Source organism: Amphiprion ocellaris, chromosome 18 (genome assembly GCF_022539595.1).
Source record: "Amphiprion ocellaris isolate individual 3 ecotype Okinawa chromosome 18, ASM2253959v1, whole genome shotgun sequence".
Classification (NCBI taxonomy): Eukaryota; Metazoa; Chordata; class Actinopteri; family Pomacentridae; genus Amphiprion; species Amphiprion ocellaris.
This window is the reverse complement of record NC_072783.1, coordinates 11,107,260-11,134,914: the sequence shown is the minus strand read 5'-3', so window position 1 is coordinate 11,134,914 and position 27,655 is coordinate 11,107,260. Positions and strand designations below refer to the sequence as shown.

The window sequence follows — 27,655 nt, the reverse complement described above, 5'->3', positions numbered from 1 at the left end:
ACTTCACCACATCGAATTCATCAGATCCCATTAATACATCACAAGTAGAATAAAAAAAATGTTAAATGTAAAATAACAGTGATGTCACACTGATGTTTTTGTGCTAAAAGAAGACATAGGAAACTACCTCACAAGTCACATCATCCTGTGGTGTTTGGTATTTTTACGTAGACTCTTCAGCACACTTCAAGTTCCAGGTTTATTTGTGGCATACACCAGTACACTAATGTTTTTCATTGTGCCTAACCTAATATCTAATATCTATTTGTGTACAACTTGTTTACTTAGGAAAATACATGTTTATATAAGAGAGCAAAAAAAGCTACAAATATGATTAGTTTTCTGAAAGAATCTACTAAATATACTGAGCTAGTATGACTTAACAGTAATGTAAAGTTAGAGAGATGGCTGCTTTTACGGTGATCTTTCATCAAAGACGGCGGATGTTCATCAGAGATACATTTTAGCTGTGCTTTGGGTTACATTCTATCGGATTTTCACAAACATTCTCAACTTGATGGTACATTCACATTAATATTCAGCGATGGCCTACAAAGGAAGATGCACACTCAACACTAAAAAAACATTACTCAGTGACTACACCATCCTACCATAGGTCCTGAGATGAAACACTACAAGCAGCTAAAAAATAAAGTTCACTGACTGCTTACAACAGCTGGAAAAAGAGAAAGCCAGCAACTGCCCATCTTACTACTGGTTTTATCCTGGGTTAGACACACCATGCTCGTATGGATTTACAAAAATACGAAAGGAAGATGCACCACTCAGATCTATCATAAGCCCCATTAACTTTGACTTACAACAATAAAACACCTTGCAACCATCTTAGCACTGCTGGTGTAAAACTCTGCACATTGCAACCATACGTGTGTGTGTGTGTGTGTGTGTGTGTGTGTGTGTGTGTGTGTGTGTGTGTGTGTGTGTGTGTGTGTGTGTGTGTGTGTGTGTGTGTGTGTGTGTGTGTGTGTGTGTGTGTACACAAATTAAAAAATGTGTTCATCCTTATTGCATCGTCCATACATTGGTGAAATGATGGATTTACGTGTTATTTTTTGTGTTTGTTTCTTATATGCATTAAGTTTAGTGTCAAAGCATGAAAGAGTTAAGATCTCATTTTCTCATTTCCTGTTCAACATCTTCTGTGCAAATAGTAAATACTCAATATTCTTAAAATTTAAATTATCAGTTTTTTTTAACCAAAATTATAACTGATCATAAACACAAAATATTCATATATTTTCAGGATTTAAACACTTTGAAAATGTTCTCATGTAACATTATTTTTGTGCAGAGGCAGAATTTTTTAGACATAAATGTGCTAGTCAAAAAATTTAAATGAACAATGTTGTCCACTGCACAGTAAAAATTTTTTCATCAACATGAATCCTGATCATAGCTTTTGGCCAATACTTTGATTGGATATAATGGACAGGGTTGTTCTGAAAAACTAAAATTCACCTGATAGCTTTTGTGAGGTTAAATAACATTTATCCTCTGAAGGAATTCACTATGATGGTTGCATTAGTTAGTTTAAAAGTTCTTGGCCCTGGGACGTCCTGCAGTATCACAAGACACAAGAAACATTCGTTTGAGGCAAACACATCAACAGTTAATAGGCAAAACACATTTTAGCTCCTCTGTTTCAGTCCCCTGTCCTCTTCCCAGTGCTCACAGCAGTGGGTCGATTTGGTCTTCATTCAGACACGATAGACTGGTTATAGTAATAACTCTGGCTGGAAGTTCAGCTGTTTGTGTTTCTCTACAATTTATCAACAACACCTTTGTCATAGTTGCCAGGCTAAACTGGTCAGTGAATAAAAATGCATCCATATCCTCCAAACAACGACAAATCCAAAATGTATACGTCCAAAGTATAATTAACAACGAACGACAACTACAGATGGCTGGTCCACTGCTGAACCGACACACACTCTAAACCATAACCTCTGAACTCATCAGCTGATCAGAAACCTGCTCTGGTTAATCCGTCTATCACTCAGCAGATTTACACTTTGCGACACACAGACACACACGCAGGTGAAGCTACATCCTGTAGTCCATCTGTTACACTGTTGCAGGGATTAAAGCCTCGGTCATTTGCACACATTGACTCCCCGATTAAATACTGTACCAGTGACAAACATTCATACAAAGAAATAACTATCTTGCCACTTTCAGGAAACTATAAACATGTGCAGCAGGAAAGGTATGATGCACTCTACAGCTTACGTTTCGCAGCTGTATTTTCTCAACCACCAACATCAGCTGGAGCTCTAAATGAAGTCTTACCTATTAAAAAGACAGAATCACTTTATGTACTGTGCTGCCACAGTTTGTCAGAGGGACAGGACTGAACTGCTTCTGCAAAGGGAGACTTGTTATCTGATGTCCTCACAGCCATAAAGGTAAACTTTAATTACACGTCCACACACAAATCCACAGGAGGCAGGAGATTACACAAGCCCAGCTCCATCTGCTCGGGGGGGGGGGGGGGGGGGGGGGGGGGGGGGGGGGGGGGGAGGGGGGGGGGTGTTTTAGTGACCCAAATTCCACCAATACTGGATCTAACATAATTGACTGGTTTCCTCTCGGGATAGGTAGCAAGCTCACGAGCCAGGCACAAGCCCCGGAGTGCTGCAGGTCTGTGGATTTGGTATGTATATATGTATTCCACAGCTACACACACTGAGCACAAGGCAGGCTATGTTACAGACAATGGTGGACACAGGTTAGCAAGTCAACTTTCAAAGAAGAGAGCTGCATATGATGGCAAACACACACACACACACACACACACACACACACACACACACACACACACACACACACACACACACACACACACACACACACACACACACACACACACACACACACACACACACACACACACACACACACACACACACACACACACACACACACACACTCCTTTGTTCTCCTGTCGTCATAAACAGGCCAGTATAGTGACCAAATAACAAGGACGCCTCCAGATATCCGTTTGTGTGTGTATGTGTTTTGCTAAGTGGGCCCTTGTTGCTAGGTAACATAACAAGACTTAGCATTCTGTACTGAGAAAAGAGAAAGTCAAACAAATATACAACAGAATTTCATACTTTCAGTCTCGGTCTATCATTAACCCTCTTTGCTTCTCCTCTCTCCGTCATTCATGTCCCCCATCTTTCCATCCATTTTCTCTGTGATGACCGACATTTTATGTGGTACACCTATTCAACTGCTCAGTAACGCAATATCCATTCAGCCAATCACATGGCAGCAACTCTATGCATTGAGGCATGTAGACGTTTTCAACATGACCTGCTGGAGTTCATCCTGAGCATTAGCATGGGGTAGAAAGGTGTTTAAGTGACTTTCAACATGGCATGGTTGTTGGTGATCTGAGTATTTCAGAAACTGCTGATCTTCTGGGATTTTCATGCAAAACCATCTCTAGAGTTTACAGAGAATGGGATGGGAAAGACAAAATATCCAATGAGCAACAGTTCTCAGGGTATAGATGTCTTATTGATGGCAGAGGTCAGAGGAGTATGGCCAGACTGGTTCAAGACGACAGAAAGGCAACAGTAACTCAAGCAGCCACTCGTTACAATGAAGGTATGCAGAAGACCACTCTGGGTGCCACTCCTGTCAGCTTAGAACAGGAAACTTAGGCTACAATTCACATGAGCTCGCTAAAATCGGATAATAGAAAATTGGAAAAACATGATCTGTTCTGATGAGTCTTAAAACCACAGCATGAGGATATGATGTCCATACAGACCAAAATATCAAAGCAGTGTTTCTAGCACCTGGTTGAATCTTTGCTAGAAAGGATTAAGGGCATTCTTAAGGCCAAAGGGGGTCCAACACAGTGCTAGTGAGGTGTACCTAATAAAGTGCCCCTTGAGACACTTTTTCACAGCAGACCCACTGGCTTTCACAGCAGGAAAAGCACAGGTGTGATTGATATCATAATAATGACTGTATTCTGTCTGAGTGAGGTAGTTCTGTGGTCCTGGAATTGAGCAGCAATGGTGGATCGTTGTCGTCGCTTACAGGGATACCTTGTGGAACTGAATAAATGTTTATGAAATTTGTTTTACCTGCTGGTCCTGCTAAGACAAAGTTAAAACATCTGCTGTGAAAAAGATCTATGAAGAACCATAATGCATGTGACATTCATATAATTATGTTCATCGTCAATGCAACACAATCTGTTTCTAGGTGTTGTGAGGTGTTATTGCATTTGTGAATAGGTTGTATATATAAAGTCTATTGTGGCTCCAAAGGAAGAGTAGCAAATCTTCCAGTGTTGGTTGAGGCTATAAATCTGAAGAGTAAAAGCAGATTTAGAAAGAAGTGGGGAGACCTCTTTAGCTTGCTCCTCTACTGAGCCTAGCTGTTTCACCTACATGAACTACTTCACAACACACCAAATCTGAACTGTTAGCTGTTACATATTACATTTTAATGACATTGTGGGTAATGTAGCCACCAGGCGGTGACAAGGAAGATTGAGTGGAATACAAAAGGCAATCTTTGGTTATGCTGCATGGATTTTGATTTGTTTTTTGAACTGTACATCGCAAGTCAGACAATGTTAGAGGACAGACGCCACTCTTAAGATGTGCAGATGGACAGACAGATTGAGGGGCTATCATACGGCTCTGGCAAATCCTGCAAAGTAATGTCTGTCAGTTTTCATCCATCTAGCTAATGCTGAGTGAAACATCTGGGAGATGTAAAATACTGTAGGGGTTGTGTATGATGTGGAGCTGTTGTTCTTTTATTTTAAAAAAACAACAACAAACAAAAAAAGAAAACATTATGTTGCTTGAACAATTAACCACTAATGCTGGTCAGATTTAGAGCAATACAAGAATTCTGACTTTAATTATCTACCAAAATATGTTCAGTAATTCAACTAAACTGAACACCAGCCCATTCTGTAGAACATAATGGTCTGGCTGCACCACACTACCATTATGCTATAGAGGAAAAACGGTCTGGCGTGTTTGTATTTCTTCACACCAATCACAGTAGTTGTAGGCGGGACTAAGCAAAGGACGCAGCTTCGGTGTTATCTCAACAAAGCGATTGCTGGGCGCCCCTGTAGCTCAACAGGTTGAGCGGGTGACCCATAAACAAGGACTATAGTCCCCAACGCAGCCGTCATGGGTTCGAGTTCGACACAAGGCCATTTACTGCATGTCTTTCCCCCACTCGTCTCCCCACATTTCCAGTCTCTCTCGCCACTGTGCACTATAATAAAGGCAAAAAGTCCAAAAAAAATTACTTAAAAAGCAATTGCTGGAATTCTTGTGGTGGAACTTTTGTATGTGGGGAAAAGAGTACTGTGATTAAAATTAAAAATTAAATTAACTGCTTCACTGCATGATCAAAATCCTCTGCAAAACGTTCATATTACTTTCATTTACAGTGTGGTAGTTAGCTGCTAGGGGATTACTATTGTTGCTAACACAGAGATAGCGGAAGGGGAGGAGAATGCTGACAGAGATAATCAGCCAATAGCAGGCTTATACCCGCAACCTACATCCAGCCGACTGCACACACACTGTATAAATAAGCGGCTCTAGATAGTCTTTTAACGTCTGCAGCGCTGACTGTCCTCCACCTGCTGTTGAACTTGAAATCTGATCAGTGTACAGTACATTTATGTGAAGTAAATTACAATGTTGCTGTTAAAAAGTATCTGGCGAGGCATCATGTAATCTTGCCCGGCATTTCTCTATGATCTTCTGTGGGAAAATGAGTGAAAACTAATAACAGAGACTAACGATATGAATCACAAACCTTCAGAAATGGGGGATTTGTTTTTGGAAGATATTTATAGCATCTCTACAGGGATATTTGCATCAAATCCTCTCTGCTGGCAGAAATTACAGCTTCTCGTGCTTCTTACGTCTGTCTCCCTCTATGAAATTAGAACAGAGGAATAGTGATAGACCGAATAATTAGTTGGTCAATTAATCGAGCCAAAGGCATGTTGAGGGTTGAATTGGTTCTGCAGCGACGACTGGGGCCTGACTAGCTACTACAGCTAGTGGCTAATTTTCCATGGTGTGAATAAGCGAAGTTAAGTCCATAAATGGCAGCAAAGCACAGTGTGTTGGCTCCAGGAAGTAACACAATAGACCTACCTCAACATCAGATGTTGTAAACTGCACCACAATTGTGTTCTTCATTCACAAGTTTGTCTTTACAAAGTTTAATGAACTGACTACCTGTAGAGATTCATTTCATTGATACTTTAAAGAAATGTAAATATATGCCCTGCAGGGTGCATGAAACAGTCAATGCAGATGTTTACTTAAGTTCAGTAACTGTCATATCTATTATTGGCTGTATCAGATTATCAGATACAAAAAAACAACAATATGATATCAGCATTATATTTCACCCATCAGCTTCTGGTGTTAACTCGATATCAGCACCACCATTAAAAAAACCATATCAGTTGACAACTACAGTAGAGAGCTCTGCCAGATACTGTTAGTGTGTAGCAGCTGGGAACTGAGCCAGAACACAGCAGGGGTGTGTGTGTCAGCTTGAAGATAGAGTTTTATTAGTTTCAATGTGGCTTTGCTCCAGACGTGGCAGACAGACCATGATATAACTATTGATATAGTACATTTTTCTGTGAATTGGTGTCCATAAAGACAAAATAACCAGACATGGTTTTCACTAATCCAGTCAAATAAATGCTGTTTGTAAAAACAACTGGTCATTAAGGCAACTCCACGGGAACACTTCACTACTATTTATCATCTCAACTAACAAATATTTTCTTTAGCAATTAGAGACTTTTTCTCAAATATTGTAATAGATACTTTCACTGCAACAATGTTTTCAAAGTGGAACAATATTGAAACAACTGCTACCACCGTCAACATCCCCAAGGAAGTAGAAGTCGGCAAATTTTTTAACAAGTCATGTTAACAACCAATAATTGATTAATTGTTAAAATTACAAATACAGGACATTTTCCATAAGATAATAAAACCAATTTTACCCTGTGACACCTGCGTTTGACCAAAAAAAGCCCTTCATGGAATGTGTTTAGATTGGTTTTCAATCACAGAAACAATTCAGAACCCAAAAATTTTCAACTTATCACACTAAGCTGAACAAAGCAGCAAATCTTCATTGGAGAAGTAGGAATTTAATTACTTCTTAAATTACACAAAAATATTTGGTGTTTATTCCACTACTGACTGATTAATTCATTCATAGATGCAGCTTAAGGTATATATGGTTAAATGTAACAACAGTGAAATTGTGTAGCATATACAGTACTGGGCGAGATTTCACATTTACAACATTTCTGACTTTCCACCTTTCTTGTCTGTAATATCCCAGCTGACTAATACTTCAAGGTCAGCTGAGGACATAGAGTTGCACATACAGCACACCACATTTACAACAGAACAGAGGTTTAGCAAGCATACAGTGTGACAGCCATCAGTAAGGTTAAAGGCTTAAGGAAAGGCGGATGTTCTAGTTAAGATGCAGCTACTCCTATAGATGGTTCAAATAGAACAGGGGTATCAAAAACATGCGGCCCGCGGGCTAAAATCAACCCACCAGAGGGTCCAACCTGGCCTGCTGGACGACTTTGTAGAGTGTAAAAATTACAGAGAAGACATGAACGGCAAATTGTAAACTTGTAAAACTATAAATTTCAAATAATTTCTAGACCACGACAAGTTGTTTGATCATAAAGTAAGATACTATGTTGCTCATTGTTCTTTGACTGTTTTGTGCCTTGTTTTTGTAATATGTTGTCTTGTTTTTGTTGTTTTTCGTCTGACTTTTGTCGTTTGTCATGTTTTTGTTTTGTTCCTCGTTTGTCGTTTTGTTTCTCGTTTTTGTTGTTTTGTGTCTTTTTGTCTTGCTTGTGTTGTCTGTCCATTTTTTTGTTGCTTTCTGTCTCATTTTCATAATATTTTGTCCAGTTTTTGTTGTTTTTTGGTCTGACTTTTGTTGTTTTGATCATAAAGTAAAATACTATATCATTCAGCTCCAGATACCTGAGACAGAATGATTTGTGCTTTTGTAGATAAACTGTGATCTGGAAGTTGTAATGTATAAATGATAAACTGAGGCATAATGTTGTTAAAATTAAACTTATTTTTCTTAAGAAACCTCATGTTGTTCATAACATTTTGTAAAGAGATAATTCCTTAAATGTGAACATTTTCTTTTTTGCACTAAATCAAAGGAAAATTTTGGAGTTATGGTTGTTTATAGGTAGAGGTCGACTGATATGGGATTTTCAAAGGCCGATGCCGATACCGATTTTTAAAAAAATTTTCAGCCGATGGCCGATATCTAAAGCCGATTGTAGAAGCCGATTTTTAAGGCCGATATCCTTTTTTTTTAAAAGCACATCGATTACAAAAGGCAATTTAAACACTAAAAGTATATACATGTATATATTACAAATTAAATACACTAGTAGAACTCTAACATTTATTGAACACAAAAAGTGAAAAAGTACAATAACTTAAAAAAAAATACTTAAGGTTTACAAAAAATACAATTAAAAAGTAACCTGAAAGTGGTTAGGGTTAGGCTTGTTGTTGCCTGGCTCACTCGCTCTGCTCATGCTCCGCTCTCTGAGTGCCGGAGGTCCTTCTAAGGGAAAAGCGGTCGCGGCAGCTGCCCGTACGGGTGCCTGATCACAAATCGGCTTTTTATTTGTAAATATCGGCCGATGGCCGATATTGAAAAAGTCCATATATCGGCCCAAAATATCGGCCGGCCGATATATCGGTCGACCTCTATTTACAGGTTATTATGCTGCGATTTTACTGGTCCGGCCCACTAGGGATCAAATTGGGCTGAATGTGGAACCTGAACTAAGATGTGATTAACACCCCTGAAACAGAACCATCAGTACTGTTGACCATACAGTCTTGAATTCCCCTTTATAATACAAGTGTTCACATTAAGGCTGGCTTCTTTCATTGATCAATTTATCAACATATTAACACGTAGCTGTAGTTTTTGCTCTGAGTCTTTTTGTTTTCAACTGACTAATCAGTTAGCTGACTAAGCATTTTAGCTCTTGATTGGCAGGTCCATCCGTCAGCTGCCTTCACCCACATGGGAGTCATAATAAATAACTGCAGAAATTCATAGTTCAAATGTATCTTCCTGGGTATGTGAACCTGCCAACATCCAGTTCTGCTGAAGATAAATCATTTACAGCAACATGAAAGACAGGCTAATGAACATCTGCAGTTAGAGCAGAGTATAGCTCTAAATGTAGCATGTTTTTATGAATTATGCTACATCCTTTCTTTTCTTTCCGTTGATGGTATGATACGGCACGGCTGACACTCTTCTCTCCTTTCTCATTTTCCCATTCTCCCACACCTCCCTCCCTGCCCTTGGATGTTATCTGGTCATTGGAATTCACTTTGTGTCTTTGATGGGAGTCTGCATTGAGTGTCTTTAATGAGTTCACAGAGGACTCAATGCTCCCTGGGAGACAATAATATGATGTAATATCTGGATCAGACACACACACACACACACACACACACACACACACACACACACACACACACACACACACACACACACACGCACGCACACAGAGGGCACAACAGACAGACGTACAGAACAGGAGGGCTTACTCTTTAAAACCATCCCTCTCTCTTTGTCTGAGTCACTGTCTTGCCCTCTCCCTTCCTGTCCTGCATTCATCTCAGCTAGAGTTCTCTGTGGTGCCAGAAGAGGTCTGATCCTGTGTCAGAGCTGGAGGAGGCCAGAGCAAAGCCATACACATTAAGCACAATCTGTCTCAACATCGTGTGTAGGCTGCCAATGATTTATTCAACAACTGTGTTTTGTGCCCTGGCTGGAAAGAAAGAGGCAATGCTGTCACAGCAATAAAATAACACTGTTTTCTAAATGCCAGAATGTAACCCTATATGCCAGCCAACAGGAACAAACACCTTAACTAAAAGCTTTTACCAGAACGTGAATTTTGTTCAAGATGGTATTACACACAAGTTTGCCAAGAAGTCATGTAACAGAATTGCTTCATTATTTCCTCTGATGTTGTGTAATGCTGGCATTTACTTCAGTAATAGAGTCACATCAGGGAGGGGTGATCACTGTAAAATAAAGCTGTTCTGTCAGTCGGAAAGTCTGGAGACGTGTCTCCTAAGCACAGCATAAATGCAACAGTCAGGCTAATAACTAAACAAACAGCTTTAATTTGCCCACTAATGGGACAGACTGGGCAGCTGGACGCTGACTGTCAGGTGTAAATAATCTCAGCATTAACATTATGTGTGTGCAGTATGCATGCACCTGATGGGCTGAATGAACAGAGAGAAACCAGCTCATGCAATGTGACTACAGTACGACATGAAGAAAAGATCAGATCCAGTTGTTAAAGAGTTTATTACACCATTGTATAAACTCAATATTATTGTTTACGCAGTTCAAATTATATAAATGAGGTTAAAAGCGTGAAAATGCACAATAATGATAAACAGGAAATAAGCACAACCTCTGCCTAGAAAGATGACACTGCATTTACTGCAAAAGTCCAACCAACATACAGGAACGGTTCATGTGACACGAGGTGAGGGTGCTTTGGAATGTGCAGCCAGATGAAACACTTTAGGCAATGTAGTCAATAAATGACCAGGACTTTTAATTGTTAAACTAGAATTTTTAGAATACTAATAATGATGCATTTTATTTGATGACTCCTTTAAAGGCACAGAATGTCACCTTAAACTACATAATGTAAATTATTTATGCATCACTGTGATAAATTCCTTTGTCAGCTAAATTTTATTAAATAAGCTGTGCTTGAAGCTGTTGTCCTGTGAGCTTCTATCACCAAGCTATAGACTCTCAGAAACTTGTCTTCTGATTCTGTTGTGGCTTTGGGTCTTCCAGACCTCTTCCTGTCAGTTTCCTCCAGTGTCTGAGTGCCGTTTGATGGTTTTCCTTGACTTTCTTCACAATTTCTGTGTAGGAATGCTCTACATTTTTACGTGTTATGATGGTCTGTCTCTCTCTTCTATTGTGAATTGCCTTTTCCTCTCCATTTTTATAGCAACACACTACTTTCTGCAGTACAATACTGATCAAATAATGCTCTGGAGGGTATGGTGCCACAGTGTGTTCCAGCACTACTTTTATGCAGACAGAGGGGGTTGTAAGTAATCAAGAAAAGTTGGGACACCTGTAGGATTTGGTGATACCAGCTTTCCAGGCTTGATCAACCTCCATAGCTGCAGAACAGCTTTAAGTTGTTCACCCATTTCTTGTTCCCTGAAAAATGCTTTTTTGTATAATTCTGAAATGTACATTATTTTCCAGTTACCTTTTTATTAACCTTCACCACTTACCTTTGTACCATTTGAAGCTATTCATTGGACTTGAACTACTTGAATTTCAATAAAAAACTTGAAAAATTGGGGTGTTCTAAAACTTTTGACTGGTAGTGTATAAAATGATTAGTAGCAGTCTGGAGCTTTCTGTATCTTTAATTTAAAGATATTACTGTATAATTCAAGCTTTAAAAAAAATGACAATAAACAGCAGCACTGAAATAGCAATATTATCTGCACTATACAACTAAAACATATCCACAAACACAAAATAAGTAATAGTCAACATTAGCTAGGATTCAATCCAAATGTGGCACAACTTTGTGAAATTTGTGAAGGAAAATGCAAATTATTGACCGTTTCCTCCTACTATCATGTTAATACTGGGAGTTTGTAGTCATAACCAACTACGAGTGGTGATTGTCCAGTTTCCACTAAATCACTGCAGAGGAAAAGGCTGGAACAGCACAGCATACTTGAAAGAAAAGGGAAGAAGAACTTAGAGAACATGATGTAAATTTGGCATTGTTGTTTGTTTAATGCATTATTTGTGGATGTTTACAGTTTCCTCAACACTCCACAAAGATCCTATGTAGTGTAAAAACCATTTAACAATAATGCTATTATTGCTATATAACCGTAGTTATTTATTCATGTAAAATGCATCGTCAAAAATTTCCAGCAAACGAAGGGCACGCCACTGAAAAATGCAATAACTCATTTAAATATAACCATAAATCACTCAGAATTACTCTGATGAGGAAACTGTGCATGTCTTTTGTATCTTTCAATGGCAGGATAGAAGTAACAAGTCCATTACTAATTAACAATTATGGCAGCCACCCTGCCATTGATCAGTAAATGCTGCTGCTATAAACAGTTAATGAAATTTAAGTAATTTAATGGATTTTGTCAAGGAGAAATGGCTGAATATGAGAATGACATTTATTTTGAACTACTAACTACTTTATCACAAATTTTACAAGCAACTTCAGTATACACTTTACTGTGTTGGGTGTGTGTGTCACATATGCTACTAGAATTTGTGTTATTACCATAACACATACACTAAACACCTATGTTACATCACAATTGGATATCACAGTCAGTCTGTCATCAGCTGTTCTCACATAAAAGGTCCAATGCCGACAGTGAGTGAGTGAGTGAGTGAGTGAGTGAGTGCATGAGTAGGAAGAAGACATGTAATTACAGGCCACATATGTGAGATTGAACTGATCCGCTTCATGTGCAGCACTGTGGTACTCCCTGGTGTACAATGCAGCGCTATTCAGTTATTATTTGTGCAAGTCCTTTGTCACAGCAGAAGAAGGGGAAGCACACACTCTGTTATCACACTGTCTCTAAACCACACCTACTATGTATGTGGATATATGTCCCCACCGGCACATCAGTACAGAACCTTTGGCTGATTATAGATACAGTACATGGAAAATAAAGTTATCACTGATTAAAATAATGCTATCTTGGAGTCATCCTACAACCTAACATTGTTTCAGTTTCAAAGATTCAACAAGGACATTGATGCAGCTTGCCCCAATTTCCACCTCCTGCCAATGGTTTCAAACTGTGCCACTCATTATAAGACAGTGTCAGACCTACATATAATTCAATACAATGTCATGTTTGAATATACAAAGTTGAATAGTTTAATAGTGCAGCTGTCAGTTAGAAATAATCAGCTGCATTGACTGACGCACGTTTAACGGTTTTCTACCAGCATTCCTGTCTTGCATCATTTGCAGTAGCAGCTTTTTACTGTCATAAATTTTTAGATTTCTCATTGTTCTCCATTAAAACAAACTGCTGCTGGTTCAAATAGAAGTGTCCCATCAAATTTAAAATCCCATCATAATTTGCTGATTATAGGTTCGGGTCCGTATGAGATGGGGTCTGGGTCCGGACTCAGACCACGGTCCACCAGTTAGTGATGTGGGGTCTAGTATGTAGTGGGTTAAACGAAGCCCTGAGGTGTTTTAGTAATCGAATTACTCAAATAATTCGAGGAATCATTTTAGTCCTATATTATATTATTCTTCATATTGAATTATTGAAAAAACTTCACATCTGCTGGGCTACTTCCCGATAATGTGTCATTCCACATGTAGGGTGTCTACTATATTGTGGACCACATCTGGTGATTAAAACTGTCACAAAATATTACTAAAACTCACTGCAAGTGATTTTCCATTAACTGCAAGTCTAATTAGTTTGTAATCAGGGTACACAAAACCAGGAAACACTAAATCACGGAAAGGCTTTGCTTATGGTAATCTAAATTAACTGAAAATGAGGTCTTCCTTTGTTTTTCTTGTTAAAATCATATTCCAGACACTAACAAGCAATACAATCTCAACCATATTTAATAAATAAGTACCAATTTGAAGTATTTGTTGGATTATCTGGATTTGATAGCGTTCAACTCATCTGGAGGTGTGATCATATCCTCTTCTATGAATAAGAAGAGAATGAGAGGAAAGCAAAGCAGTGACAGTCAGAGTTGTTGTTTCGTGGGTTGTCCAGGTGTTTCAGTGTGTGTTTTCATATTATCTGTCTCTGTAATGAAGTCCAGACTGAGTGGGTGTGTTGTCATATGATGTGTATACATAATAAAGGTTTTCCTAAAAGCAGGAGTTGATGTGCTTTCACTGTTTTGCGGTGATAACTAGTGGGACACACTGGTTAAAAGTCAGTTTTCTCTGGGCTCAGCAGGAAGTAAATGCACACATCAGGCAGTGTTTGTTAGCCTCTGGGTAACTGCAATCTTTTACCATGTATACAAAGAAAGTGAAGCTCAACCAGCATATTAGCAGAGCAGTAGCAGCAGTCTATCAGAGAGGAAGTGTTCAGACACAGTAGTGAGTTGTATTTTATTTGCTTTGGTAGCGCTCAGAGCCCAATACACAATCACTGTAGTCAGGAGTGTGAAACAGGAAAACAGACTTGAAACATAAAAATAGACTTAAGGCCATGATTGCAAGTGCACACCAGAAGTAAAATGCAAGCCATTACACAACCTATATAGATGTCTGGATTTGACATGGGTTTATCTGTTCCACTGGACATCATTTGATATCATCTCATTTCCCAGATTGTGAATCTCAGTTCCTTGCCTTGACTCCTGTCCTCATGTCTTCGTCCCTCCACCAGAGATGAGACTGGAGGCATTTAACAAGATAAAACAGCCTCACTCAAAGTCGTGTGGCACAGCTGCATCACCTGTCCATTGTTCAGGTATTATCTACAACTGCATTTTATGATCGTAGTCATATAAGCAGAACAGTGTTAATGATAAGTAGCAGTGTGTATATATATATATATATATATATATATATACATAGCTAAAACTACACTTGTATACAAGCATCTCTGCTAATAGCTCCTCAAGCAAGCCTCCTTGACCCTCCATCCTCTCTCCTCAAGATGAAGATCAGGAAGTGAAACATCCTATGTGAATGCTCACTAAGGCTGATTTTCAGGTCACAGACACGAGGATGGAGGACAGAGGAAATGATGAGGATGAAATTAGTAATATTAGATAAGGCTATGATTCAGCTACCATAGCTTAGACAAAGAAGGTTTTTATGCACCATATTTGAGAGTTCCGGTATACTTTCAAACACATTCCTGCAGCACACCTTCCTTTATTAAATATGAAAGCATCGGTTTTATCTGAAGATTATCAATTAATCTGTTATTCGACCATCAATAAATTAATCATTTGGTTTGAGAAGTGTTATGAAATGTGAAAAAAAGACAAAAAGACCATCAGTTTTTCCTAAAGCTTGAGGTAATGTGTTCAAATTATAAGACAGTGTTGTTCAGCTGTATATATGGGAAACCAGCACAAAAGCAACACAAAGCTGTAAAAAAAAAACCAAAAAAAAAAAACCAGAAGGGTAAATACAAGAAGGCTAAATTAAAGCCGTGTGTGTGTGTGTGTGTGTGTGTGTGTGTGTGAGTGAGTGAGTGAGTGAGTGAGTGTGTTGGTCGGGTGGGGGATGGGATCTGTCTTGGTGAGTTATGGTGCTAGTGTGAACAGGGTGGGGTCACTGAGAACTTTTCAACATAACAGACCCAACCCAAACACACAGTCTGTGGCAGGTTCTGTCTCCAAGGACGGCTGACATTCAAATGGAAAATCTTCAAACAACACCGATCGTCTCCCACATACACACAAACCCATACACACCAGCATGCAAACATAGTACTATACCAGAAATTCATTTTACGTTTCTCAGTGGCTGCCAGATCTCTCAATGTCTCTATTTAAAAAAATGCATGCATCAGCACAAAGGACAGCTACACACATACAAACACACACCCACTTAAGGCCACTACACACTGTGCGATTTTCGGCCGTCCCAGACAAAAGATAACAATCATCAGAGAATCGTGGCAATATCTTTGGTCTTGGCTGTAAACCGGCAGCTCTACGTCGCACTGTGAGACAGGTTCATGGGCGGCTGTTGCCATGGTCTTGCAACCAAAGACGAGCTGCGATGAAATTCTGACTGTCATAAATTTGGGGTGATCGTCTCACAGTGTGACTGCTGCTGCGACCTACAACTAACTAACCAATAGAAATGCAGGATGAAATGGCGTACTGATCAGCACGACACTGGCGCTAAACCCAAATAGATGATTTGCAGCGACAATAGCAAAACACATCAAAACAACTATGTGGGATTTAAACAAAGACAACCTAGTAGAGTTGTGGCAGCAGAAGCCTTTTTGACGTGTCCTGCAGCTCGTACCACAACCAGACAAAGAAGGACGAAGCATGGAAGAATATAGCGGTAGCATTGCAGCTCCCAGGTCAGTAACCTAACATTAGCGGCTAGCAAACACACACAAACACATAAATGTCACAAGGACGAGGGCTCCGTTCATGTTTCACTAGTTTCCCTGGGATTGTAGGTGCTCCATTTATGCTTCGGTTGTTCATTTTTCATGGCTGGACGGCGCACGCTTATGACGTTTTATTCTTGCGCATTCACGTCAACTCCAGTACATCGTAGGCTGTGATCCAGCTGCGTTTTCATCGTGCAATCTGCACAGAGCAAACTTCACATCGTGCCCAAAGACTATTAGATTCATGCTGTTCAGTGGAGCAAGCTGCGAACGTACAAGTTAGTTAAAATTGCACAGTGTGTAGAGGCCTTTATACTTTACCAAATGACTAGTTTGAGAAGGAAAAGGTGTGTGTGTGATGAATGTAGTTTCCATTAGCTAACAGAGTGAAGGGTATTCTTCATAAGAATCATGACACTGCAGCCTTAGATCACCTGATGCTACCTGTTATTACACCAACACAAACAACCAGGCTCATACATGTACGTACATACAAACGCTGATGGACACCGTTTGACATGCACATACACACAGAAGCTTTGTAGGACACGCTCCCTGTCACACTGGAACCCCGTTTAGAAACATGACAAAGTTTAAGGTGTAGACTTAGCGTCCACATACCTCAGATTTCAATCCGATTACGTTTCTGTGGAATATGCTGGTAAATTAAGTCTGATCCATGGAGATCCCACCTTGCAACTTTGACAACTTAAAGTGTCTGCTGATATCACCTTGATGTTTGACGTCACAGGACACTTTCAGAAGTCTGTGTCCATGCCAGGACAGCTCAGAGCTCCACAGCAGGAACACCTACTCTGAATACTATTAGCTACAATTAACCATTTAGGTGGATGTAGTTCAATACTGCGGACACATCTGATAGTCACAAGCTGATAGCAGGTACAACTTAAAATTCTAAAAGCATGAAGGAACAACAGAAATGAACCTATCCAGATAAATTGGAAGTCAGTTTGTAGCTGGATCTCTCTCAGATCCAATGCTTGTTGTCAGATTACTGCATCTTCCCGCTGTTACACCTGCAACTGCTCCATATGTTCTATTAATACTGTTACTACTGCTGCTATCATTAGCATTATCAGCTCATGACAGTGGACCAGAGATAAGTTTTGTTGCTTATCACCTCACGCATTCCCTATTCTACAGCCCTCTATCCATCCCTGTGCGTTTCCATTCTGCAGTCATCAGGAAGTCTTTGTTCTTTACAGCTAATTTACTATTAGGGAAGATTTAACAACATCACTTGCCTCTATGCAGATTTCTCCACAATGACTTAATTGACTCATCACACACGTTCGAGGCAGACTGCATTAAAATTATTGCTCTAGTATTAAGAAATCCCCATATGTATCAGTTATTACAGAATGGAGAATTGCATGTATAAGTCCAGAGGCCCCATAAAGACAAAAGCCGAGAAAAAGATCAAGACAGAGACTTGAAGCTGAACAAAAAAAGAGAATGAAGAAACAAACACACTAGATCAAAGCAATGACAAGTAGGAATAATTGAGAAAATAGGAAAAAGGCAGATACTGTGTGTGTGTGTTGGTGTGTCGAGGTCACAGGGGTTTAGTTATGCAACAGCGCAATAACTAGACAAGCAATCTGCTTGGTCTGTCTGCCTGCTCGTCTGTCTGTTTGTGTGAGGACTCATATTACCCACTATCTGTGGAGGTGTCTGTCTTTAGGGAATGGATCAATACAAATCCTCCAACACTGCTAAAGCCTTTGCATTTTTCAGGAAGCAAATTGTACTTTCTAAACATTAACCTCAGAGTTGAGCGAAGAAAAAGGTAAGCAATCAAAAACACACTCACAAGGTTCTCCTATAAAAAGAATTCAGCACGATATTCACGTTGTTCAACTCTAGTGTTCTATATGCACTAAAAATATTTCATCTTTTTTCGTCTATTTTCAAACTCAACTATTACTGCGCAGTAAAAGTCAGTCACTGGTGACTCCTTGTTTCAAGCCTGTAATCAGATTTCACCAGATTCCCACAAGTGTAGTGACAACCATGATGTCTTTTGGTAAAGCAGCTGTATTTTTATGAAAGTCATGAAAACAGAGAGCACATACATACAGCTGAACACACACATTTACTGTGCCAAATACATTTCTTGACACTGAATGCTAGTAACCATTCCATGTCTGTGGTTAGTTAGATTCACTATTTGTTTTGGCAAATGTGAAATGTCAGAAAAACAGTGGAGAGGATGATGCATGTGAGCCTTTACTTCTTTGGTCACATTTCCAGTGGGGCAGAAGTTGGCAGACACTTTGGTAGTATTTGGTAGCATTAAGTCCTTTAAATATGTTTCAGGGAGCCTTCTGTAGGCTTGTCATGATAAGCTGAAGGGATTTGGGCCCATTTCTTCAGACAGAACTGCTGTGAAAGAGTCTGCTTAATAGGCCTATGTATTTGCACACAGTTTTCAGGTCTGTTCACAAATTTTCTGTCGCATTGATTTTATTTTCCTTAAACCATTGTCAGATTTTAGTAGTAGAGAAGCAGAGCTGGGTGCAAACAAGACAGAAAACAGGATAACAAATTAGAAAATCTATCTGCAAAAAACATGAAATAAATACAAATTACTATGACAAAGAAACTGAAAAATAACAATGTACAGCAAAAATAACATACTGTCAATATTTTAGAGCCCCAACAAATGTCACATATCATGTTTTGAGGCATTTATCTTATTAAGAGTAGCCATGCTTCCCCTGCTCCCTGACATTTCACATCCTGCCTTAAAGCAGTACTTTGTGATTATTTTCTGTAAAATCGAACTGTAAACTGACTATTTATCACCACAGGATGGCGCTTCTAAATTCTGTGCTGGTGCTCCTAAAACTTCCAGTAAGGATCACCAGTGCTGCTAGTATAGACAGCTAGTCTGGAGCCCTGCAGCTAGCGACATGACAGAAAATATCTTGCATTTAGCAAATGAAAAAGCAGACCACAAGTAATCAGTGTTTCTTACCCTGCTTCGATTTTTAAGTCACCAACACCAATTCATACATTAAATGACGGTGTCTATCTGTGGGTACACATGAATGCAAAGCTAACTCATCAGTCTATGTGCTAAAAACACTCATGCCATGATGGTAAATGTCCCGAGTCTGGAGAAAAGATAGTTTCATATGATTAATGGTTAGTCGTTTACATTCGTGACCACATACATTCTCCAGAGCTTTATATCAAAATGAAGATTTAGTCACAGCAAGGGTGCATGGGCATGAATACATCAGGCTTTTTAGATTATCTGGTGAAAGACTCATTTGGAATTTGCTTGATATTATTCATATTGTTATTAAGCTAAATTGAAAGTCCTATTTACCATTACTTTTCTTTAAAAAAAAAAATCAATTCTTGAGGATTACTGTGTCATTTCCCACTTGCATGTGTGTATATGTATCTGTACTAGATTCTGATGTTGTTGCCATGACAATATCAGCACGGGGGCAGTGACATGACGGATGAGTGAAAAAACTCTGAGAGTCAGAGAGAGAAAAACAACCAGGAAAAAGTGTGTAAGTTAAAGTCTTTGAACTCTTATCTCCCATGTGTGTGCCAGATGGCGCTGTGCACTCTATTATATAATCAAAACAGTGAATCACACTTCCATGCACACACTTGCAGTCACTGTCAGGCAAACACACAGAGAACCATGCACATGCTCCAAAACTAAATGCCATCAATGCTAAACATTTATAAACCTAATCCTTCAGTCAGGTCGGGGACAGACACAAAAACGTTTCGCTGTGACAGTGTAAGAATAGAAGTTCACAACCGCAGACAATCACAAAAGTTCAGCAGGAGCATTCCTGTACAGACCACTGTCGTCTGAAGTGTGTATCATACAGTGTGTGTTTGTTAGAGAAACAGCGAGGCGTAGAGGCAACAACAAAAACACCACAGCAGCCACAATGCCACCACACCAGAGCACATGGTGACAGAGACACAAAGTAGACGGCACTGATGTGTTCACTGATAGTGACGTGATGTGTTCGAGTGTGTGTTCGTCTGTGTGTGTGTGTGTGTGTGTGTGTGTGGGCACGTTCTCTCAGCTATGAATCTACTGTAAACCATGTGTTCCAAAAATAAATGTCATCATCTGACACTAACACCTGCAAGGCTTTTGAAAGTGGCACTTGCAGACAACTGATTATTGGCAAGTACCGGTTCTAGTGTCGGGGGTTTTTTGGGGGCCTCTGATTATTGCTGAGCAACTAAAAAGTCTCAAAGTCTGGTTCTCCTAGTTGAGACTCTAATAAGGTTCTCAGGTTTTTGCCAAACTTCCAGCCATGAAAACAAGCTGTGGAGGAATTGTTAACAAAACAAGATGGATAATAGATCAAGAGAAGAATTAGGAAAGCGTGACAAAACAACAAACTCATGAAAGTTATAAAGAGTGAACACACAGCCCAACACCCTCGCAAATTTACGACGGCACAGGCTAAACAAAGCTGATGGAAACCATAACAACACCGTAAAGCAGTCATCTATATGCAAAACCACAAAGACAAAAAAAACACAGCAACAAAAAATGTGGATGAACAGCTCCCAGGCTCTGCGTTTAGATGAAGACTCTGTCTAACCCTGCAGTAGATCTGTAACATCCAGACATATAGCTCGGTCATGTGGCTGGCTGCTCCTATTATTGTGTCCACCCTATAAATAGCAAACAAAGGTCTTACCAGGGCAGGCCACTGTATGTGTTTGGCCTTGGTTCCCTGCAGCAGGCTTCCTGCTCCTCCTCCTCCTGCTGCTGCTCCCTCCTTCCTCTTGACCCAGACCAGCTGGTGCTCCAGTAGAAACAGCTGGAAATCCTCGTAGACCTTCACCCACTCTCTCTTCTCCCACTCTTGGTCATCAAACTCCACATATACCTGCACACAACGTAGAAAGAGAACTGTCAATGATATTAGGAAGAAAAAATTTACCTGACAATAAGTGTAGTGTGTTGTTTTTTAGATTTGCGAATAGGTTTGATCTCTCAGTTGGGATGCATCATCAGACTGGTGTAACAACACACCCTCTTAACACCAGCAGCCACATTAAACCATTCAATGCATGTCTAAGAAGAAAGACAGGGTGCAGAGGAAGAGGAGAAAATAAAGAGACAGTGGAGGTCAGAATAAAAAATTATGTTAGGTTGTCTTTACAAAAACAAAAAACAATGAATACACCATTAACTCAGAGCAATTCACTGAAATGAGATGGAGAAACAGAAGAAAGCAAGAAGGAAGAACAGAGAGAACTAAATGGAAAGAGGACAAGGAAGTGCAGAAGATGGAGGAAGGAGATAAAGTAGTATCACTGATAGATAATGCAACAAAAATAATGAGAAATAGGACTCGGACACACTACTGAGTAGTGGTATGTACATTCTGTCCATTTAGTGTAAGAATTTAAACTGACACTACATCTCATCCCATGCTGCATTAAAATGACTGCAGAGATGTGTGTGTGCGTATAGGCCATCTTCCACCTCATTTCATCTTCACTCTCTCCTCCGTCTCATCCTCTCTCTCCCTCTTCTGTATAGCTCAACCCTCCCCCACTCGTCTCTCTTTAGGCAGAGATAGGCAGAGTGGGGAGAGGGATCAACGAGTACATCTCTCCTCATTCAGCCTCCCACCCTCCCCCTCTCCCATAATGCACTGCTGCAGTCGACTGAGTGATCGCTCCCAGCCTGAAGACAGCGACGGCCGCAACCTCACACTGTCCTCTGTTTACAGTCACTGCAGTCTGTCCATGTATTACTAATGACTTCATTACCACCTACATTTATGCTTCACGACTGTATGAGATCACCTAGCCGTCTCATTTCACAGCTTCATCTCCATCCAGTATTGACATCTCTTGTCATTTCAGTTGCATCAGTAGCAGTCATTCCAGGACACTGCACTGTAGTGGGATGGGTTGACCGTTCTATAATCTTCTGTTAAGTAATGATGCACTGAATGGCACGCTGCTATTTCTGTTCAAATGAGCATGTTTTAGTAAAGGGGCAACAAAATTCTGTTGCCTTTCAATTCTCAATGCAGACAACAGGGTGCATTCTTATCAAGATGCTCACTCATATGTACATTTCCACATCAGGCCCAGTTTTTTTGTGAGCCCAGTCATAAAAACTCAAAATCTCCACTGCTGCCTGCTGGCCCGAGGCCAAAAACAGGTCAGACAGGGAGAGGAAATGATATTAACGCGTTGAGTGAACCCATGTTCGTAAAAAAAATAGAACAGATAGCAAGTAAACAACCTCTTAAACCCTACTATGGAAGACATGCAATGTCAAACATATCTTGCTTATACTGACAGCAAAGGGTAATATAAACACATATGACTGTCTAAACGGTTTAGCTGTGTATAGTGGCTAGACCTGCTTATGTCTGTAGAACCTGTTGATTTCACTCTGCCTCTCTGTCAAGCACAAGAGGAATGATGACAACAGGGAGAGTGAGACATCCCTGTGAAACCTGTTGTGTCAATCAGTTAATGTGTGTGTGTCTGTATGCGCTCAAGGAGCAGCAGCTGTAAGACAAGTCTTGATCCTTTAAGCTATCGATGTGCAAACCTAAGCCTAAGACGTGTTGTAGCTCTGAATAAAAACAGCCCATCACGCACATGCACAGCACATGGTTTTTGTGTGTCCTAGTATCTTTGTTATTTCTGCATTCTGTACTGGGTTTCATTTATTCAGTAGTATGACAATTAAAAAAAAAAAAACAACAAAGTGTCATGTATGGCATCCACCACAGCGTGAAGTGATTCAAGCTTCAACTAAGACCCCGTTATGGCAATAATTGCTCCAAACCAACAAGGAAAAGTCTCGCAGGCCTTCTCTATATTGCTGCATGATCACCGTCTGTGTGTTATCCCCTGAAATATTGAGTCATAAATCCAAAACGGAGGATGTTGGTAGAAATGTGCACATCACCTGTGGAATATCTGTTCAGATCATTTAGTTTTTTATTCTACAAGAAACACAGAGGTAAAAAAATAAAAATCTTGATTGCCTGTAGTAGGAAATAGTTTGATCATAGTACAAAGTGGACTTTTGTCATTTTTTGAGTGAAAATGTAACTATCTGCTGAAGTCATCAAGTAGTAATGATGATATTCTGCTCATCAGGGCCCTGTGTGTGAGTTAGAGTTGATAGTATGATTTAATTAGTATCTGATAATACATAAAAACAAAACATGTGTCTGTCCATGTGAATGTATGTAGGTATGTATGTACATATGTATGGTATGTGTTTGTTACGTGTATATCTGAAAATAATATTCAGCATTAAAGTATTACACAATATTTAAAAATAGTTTTATGTGCTAATTAGTTTTAACATTTTGGGCTATTTTGCTTTAATTTAACAGTCATACTCTAATAATTTATTTCTTTGTATTTCATTTAAAAGCACAAAGAACATATTTAATATACACATTTAATTGTGTTTGCTACACGAACCTTGGCGCACATTGCAACAGACAAATGTAAGTAATCAACTGGGAGATTTTATGCCAACATGCCCAAGCTAAAATGGTTATCTAAAGATAGTAGTTTCCAATTAAAATGTATGGAATTTTAGTTTCTTTTCTCCTCCTCTGAGCCAGATAATTCCACCTCAGCAGTACTTATACTAAATTTTGAAATGAACTATGGAAATTTCATGGTCAAACGGTTCCCCTATTCAACTGTAGTATTTTGACTTAAAGTACATTTTAAAATGCAGGACAGGGACATTGTCTTCTCGGAGACCACTTTCATCAGAGTTGAAATGTCTCATTATAGGATAAAGACGATCACACAGAACAGCCTGGCATTGATTAGCAGTGACCGGTCCCTCTAAAGGGACAAATGGACCCAAACCATGCCACAAAAACGCCCAATCCTGCCCAATGACGGGATGGATCGGTTAACTGTAGGCGTCAGGGCTTCAGGCCACGCTGTGATTAGACACAAATCTCACACACACACACACTAATGCGCACACACACACACACACACACACACACACACACACACACACACACACACACACACACACACACACACAGAGTGTTCAGTCAAGAAAAACATACACATGATAGGAATGGGAAAATTCTGGGTCTGGTGAGTCTGTTGCTATAGTAACTGGAGGCTGCAGTGAGAATCTGCCATGAACACAGAGAGCTCACTAGGTTCCTATCAGCCACAATGAGCAGAAGAAGAGGCAGACAGAACAAAGGAAAGCAGATGCTATACTCACAGCGCTGCACAGCATTTGATATCGTCAACACCAGCTCTCACTATCACCATCACTACAGGCCGTGCGCTATTCTGCAAGAACCAATTAAAGGCATCGACCGAGACAAGATTGAAGCCGACCACGGCCTCAGGTCATCCAGTATATGACCGCCATATGTGTCAGCTGCATCACCGTCAGAAACTAGAGGGGGCAAAGGGCAAAATGCTCCAAGAGATTTCTGAATGTCCACAAAAACCGTGATTGAGGGGCAAAAATTGCCCCCAAGCATTTGTACAATATATCTCTGTACATATTCACCAGTTCACAAGGAAAATATTTTTATCCTAAATGGAGTCATCATTTCATTTGTTAATCTGTATATCTAACAGACACACACAAACTGTGGCATTATTCACACTACTTACATAAGTAACTGTAATTTTGTACAAATAGACTGGCTTGATGTTGAAGAAGTAAATAAAGCAACTCTCCTCTTCTGAAAAGCAGGCAGAATTAACATTCAAAAACAGCTTTGGCCAGCTAAAGTTAATGGCAACATTGCCAAAGGAAGCAAACAGGTGGAAAAACTATTCATCACACAGCTGCCAAACAAACAAGCATTACTGATTACTGACAACAGAAACAGTAAAAGAGATTTTAAAATGTCTTAAAACTGGCGCTTAAGTAAACAGTCTGAAGTCAAGTCAGCAAGTTTGCAGTTAAGTTTGGGGGACACTTCTTCAGTTTTGAAATGTTACAGGACCAAAGACATTGTAGAATTACATTGACATACTTCTGAAGAAAAAATGCACTTCAGAACCAATACTTCTAGTAATCAGTTCTCCAGTTCTCCACACCTCCCACCATTCGCTGAACATTTTCTTATGGACAGACGCTACAATTTACCAATGTGCCCTAAATGCCCCACAATGCAGGCTGTGGTAGCTGCGGTGCTCAGACAGGTGTGTGACCAAAAATGATTTTGAAAAGAGATAAAGTAGGGCGTTCTAATATCATATTTGTCCAAGATGAAACGAAGAGATGATTTTTTCCTACATGCAGTCTTTTCTATGAGCAGCACATGTAGGTCACTCCACATTACACAAGAAGACTTCATTTTTAAGCGTAAATACATCAAAGTTATACAAGTGCTACTTTCCACCACTGTGATAAACACAGTAGCTGCCTGTGCTGGTTAGAGTGACACCAGTACAGCTTCATGGTCACCATGCACTTACACGATGCAACCACTTGAAATTTTAACTGACACACTTTCAAAATAAGGTTGCAAAAGCATCCATTTCATTCTCGATCTGGAGCCCTGGTAGTAATTAAATGTGTAATTTATCAGATGATAAAAAGTGAAATTTTTTAGCTTTTATCCCTTTATATCCCAGTGAGTGTTTTCTGGTTAATTATTTTTAAATGGTGACTTCATGATAACCATTATTTTTATGTACAGTGAGTGGAGGGAGTTAAAAATGTCTGGAGTAGTGTATACTGGATTTCACAGGTTTGAATCCCACCTTTCACTTGTGAAATGTGCTTTAGATGCAGCTGACTGCCTCCTTCAGGTTGAAAGATTTAAAGGCGTTGAGTATACAGTCTAGAACAGCTGTAGATTAGATCCAAGGCCAGAGACAGAGGGAACAGTCGGCATTACTCAGAAGTGAAGCTGCTGTCCACACACAATGCGTATAAAAATGCGACATATTCCATGTGCATATACGATTTTGTTTTGGATTGTTTTTGATGTGTGTTTAGTGGTTCAGTGATGTATAATCTGCCCATCACCACCAGCTGCAGAGCTGCTTTCTGGCTGGCTGTGCCAGAAGCTGGTGGGAGCCAATGAGCACGAGGCTTTAAAGCACATGACCAATGCAGAGAGAGCAGCCAAATCTGCCTTTTAAATAGAGCGCCAGGGAAAGCTGGATAAAACATGGCTATACAGAATACAGAGTACAGAGGAGAGCAGAACAGAAGCTGTGACTGTTACTAGAGGATATAATAAACATAATATGAAGAACACCACAAATATATGAGTATGTTTGGTACTACTGACAGGTTTGCAGTCCGTATACGTCTATAATTTATCTATTTATTACAACATAAAATTACAAAACACAAATCCATTCAATGAAATCCCTGTGTCTGGAGTCCCATCCACGGTCCTGAGTGTGATGAAACTGCAAGTGAAACGCCTTTCTTTGATATAGAGTCAACCATCTAGAGTCAGTCATTCTGCAATGTTCACTTTCATTCTGCAGCACTGAAGTTGTTGTTTTAGCCCAACAAGCCTCTTTAAACTTTTTGGTAATTAAAAAAGATTTTCAAGCAGCTACAAGACCCTCCTTTTCTTTGCATCATTCTCTCTGTTCTAAGTCATTGACGTGCACATGCACGCACACACGCACATACAGTAACCTCGCCAAAACTCTAATCTGATTTACTGAGCTTGACTGCACAGAAAACATGCAGACTAGCCAAGCTAAAAAGACTCCTTTATCCCCTTCACCACACACACACACACACACACACACACACACACACACACACACACACACACACACACACACACACACACACACACACACACACACACACACACACACACACACACACACACACACACACACACACACACACACACAAGGAGAGAGCGAGAGGAACACGCGTGTACACAAAATAACAAGTTGAGCTATTTGGACCCAGGCCTTCCAAACACTATTTTCAGAAACAAAAATATTGCCTCTCCTCCTGGAGGAAATGTTATGTCAGAGCCAGTGTCACCACAACATGCCTAGCCTGACAGTGAACTATTTGTGCATAAATCATCTGGATTATTGTCAACAATAATTTCCTCATTACAGATAATGACTAGAGCATACTGTGCAAGTGTCAATATTAAGTGCTGGGAATGTGGTTGTCAAATGACACTCTAAACCCAAAGCTGTATGGAGGAAGGGGAAACGGATGCAGAAGATATGTTCCATATTTACACTACCCTATTGATGTTAGATGATATATGAGAAACACCTCTTTAATAGTTGGCAGCTGGCAACCTGGCAAAAAAAATCATCTAAACTTTTGGGGTATAATCATGATCCGAATCACAATTCTTCCCCAG

The 27,655-nt window shown here is 39.8% G+C and overlaps 1 protein-coding gene across 1 annotated transcript in view; it reads right to left on the bottom strand.

The window, feature by feature from the left end:
- The window catches only part of jmjd1cb (jumonji domain containing 1Cb), a 148,053-nt gene that overhangs the window by 62,375 nt on the left and 58,023 nt on the right, over window positions 1–27,655 (bottom strand). Inside the window, exon 2 of the mRNA XM_023265186.3 lies at window positions 20,996–21,187. Coding sequence (XP_023120954.2) covers window positions 20,996–21,187 — 192 coding nt within the window. The remainder of the gene's footprint in view (window positions 1–20,995; window positions 21,188–27,655) is intronic.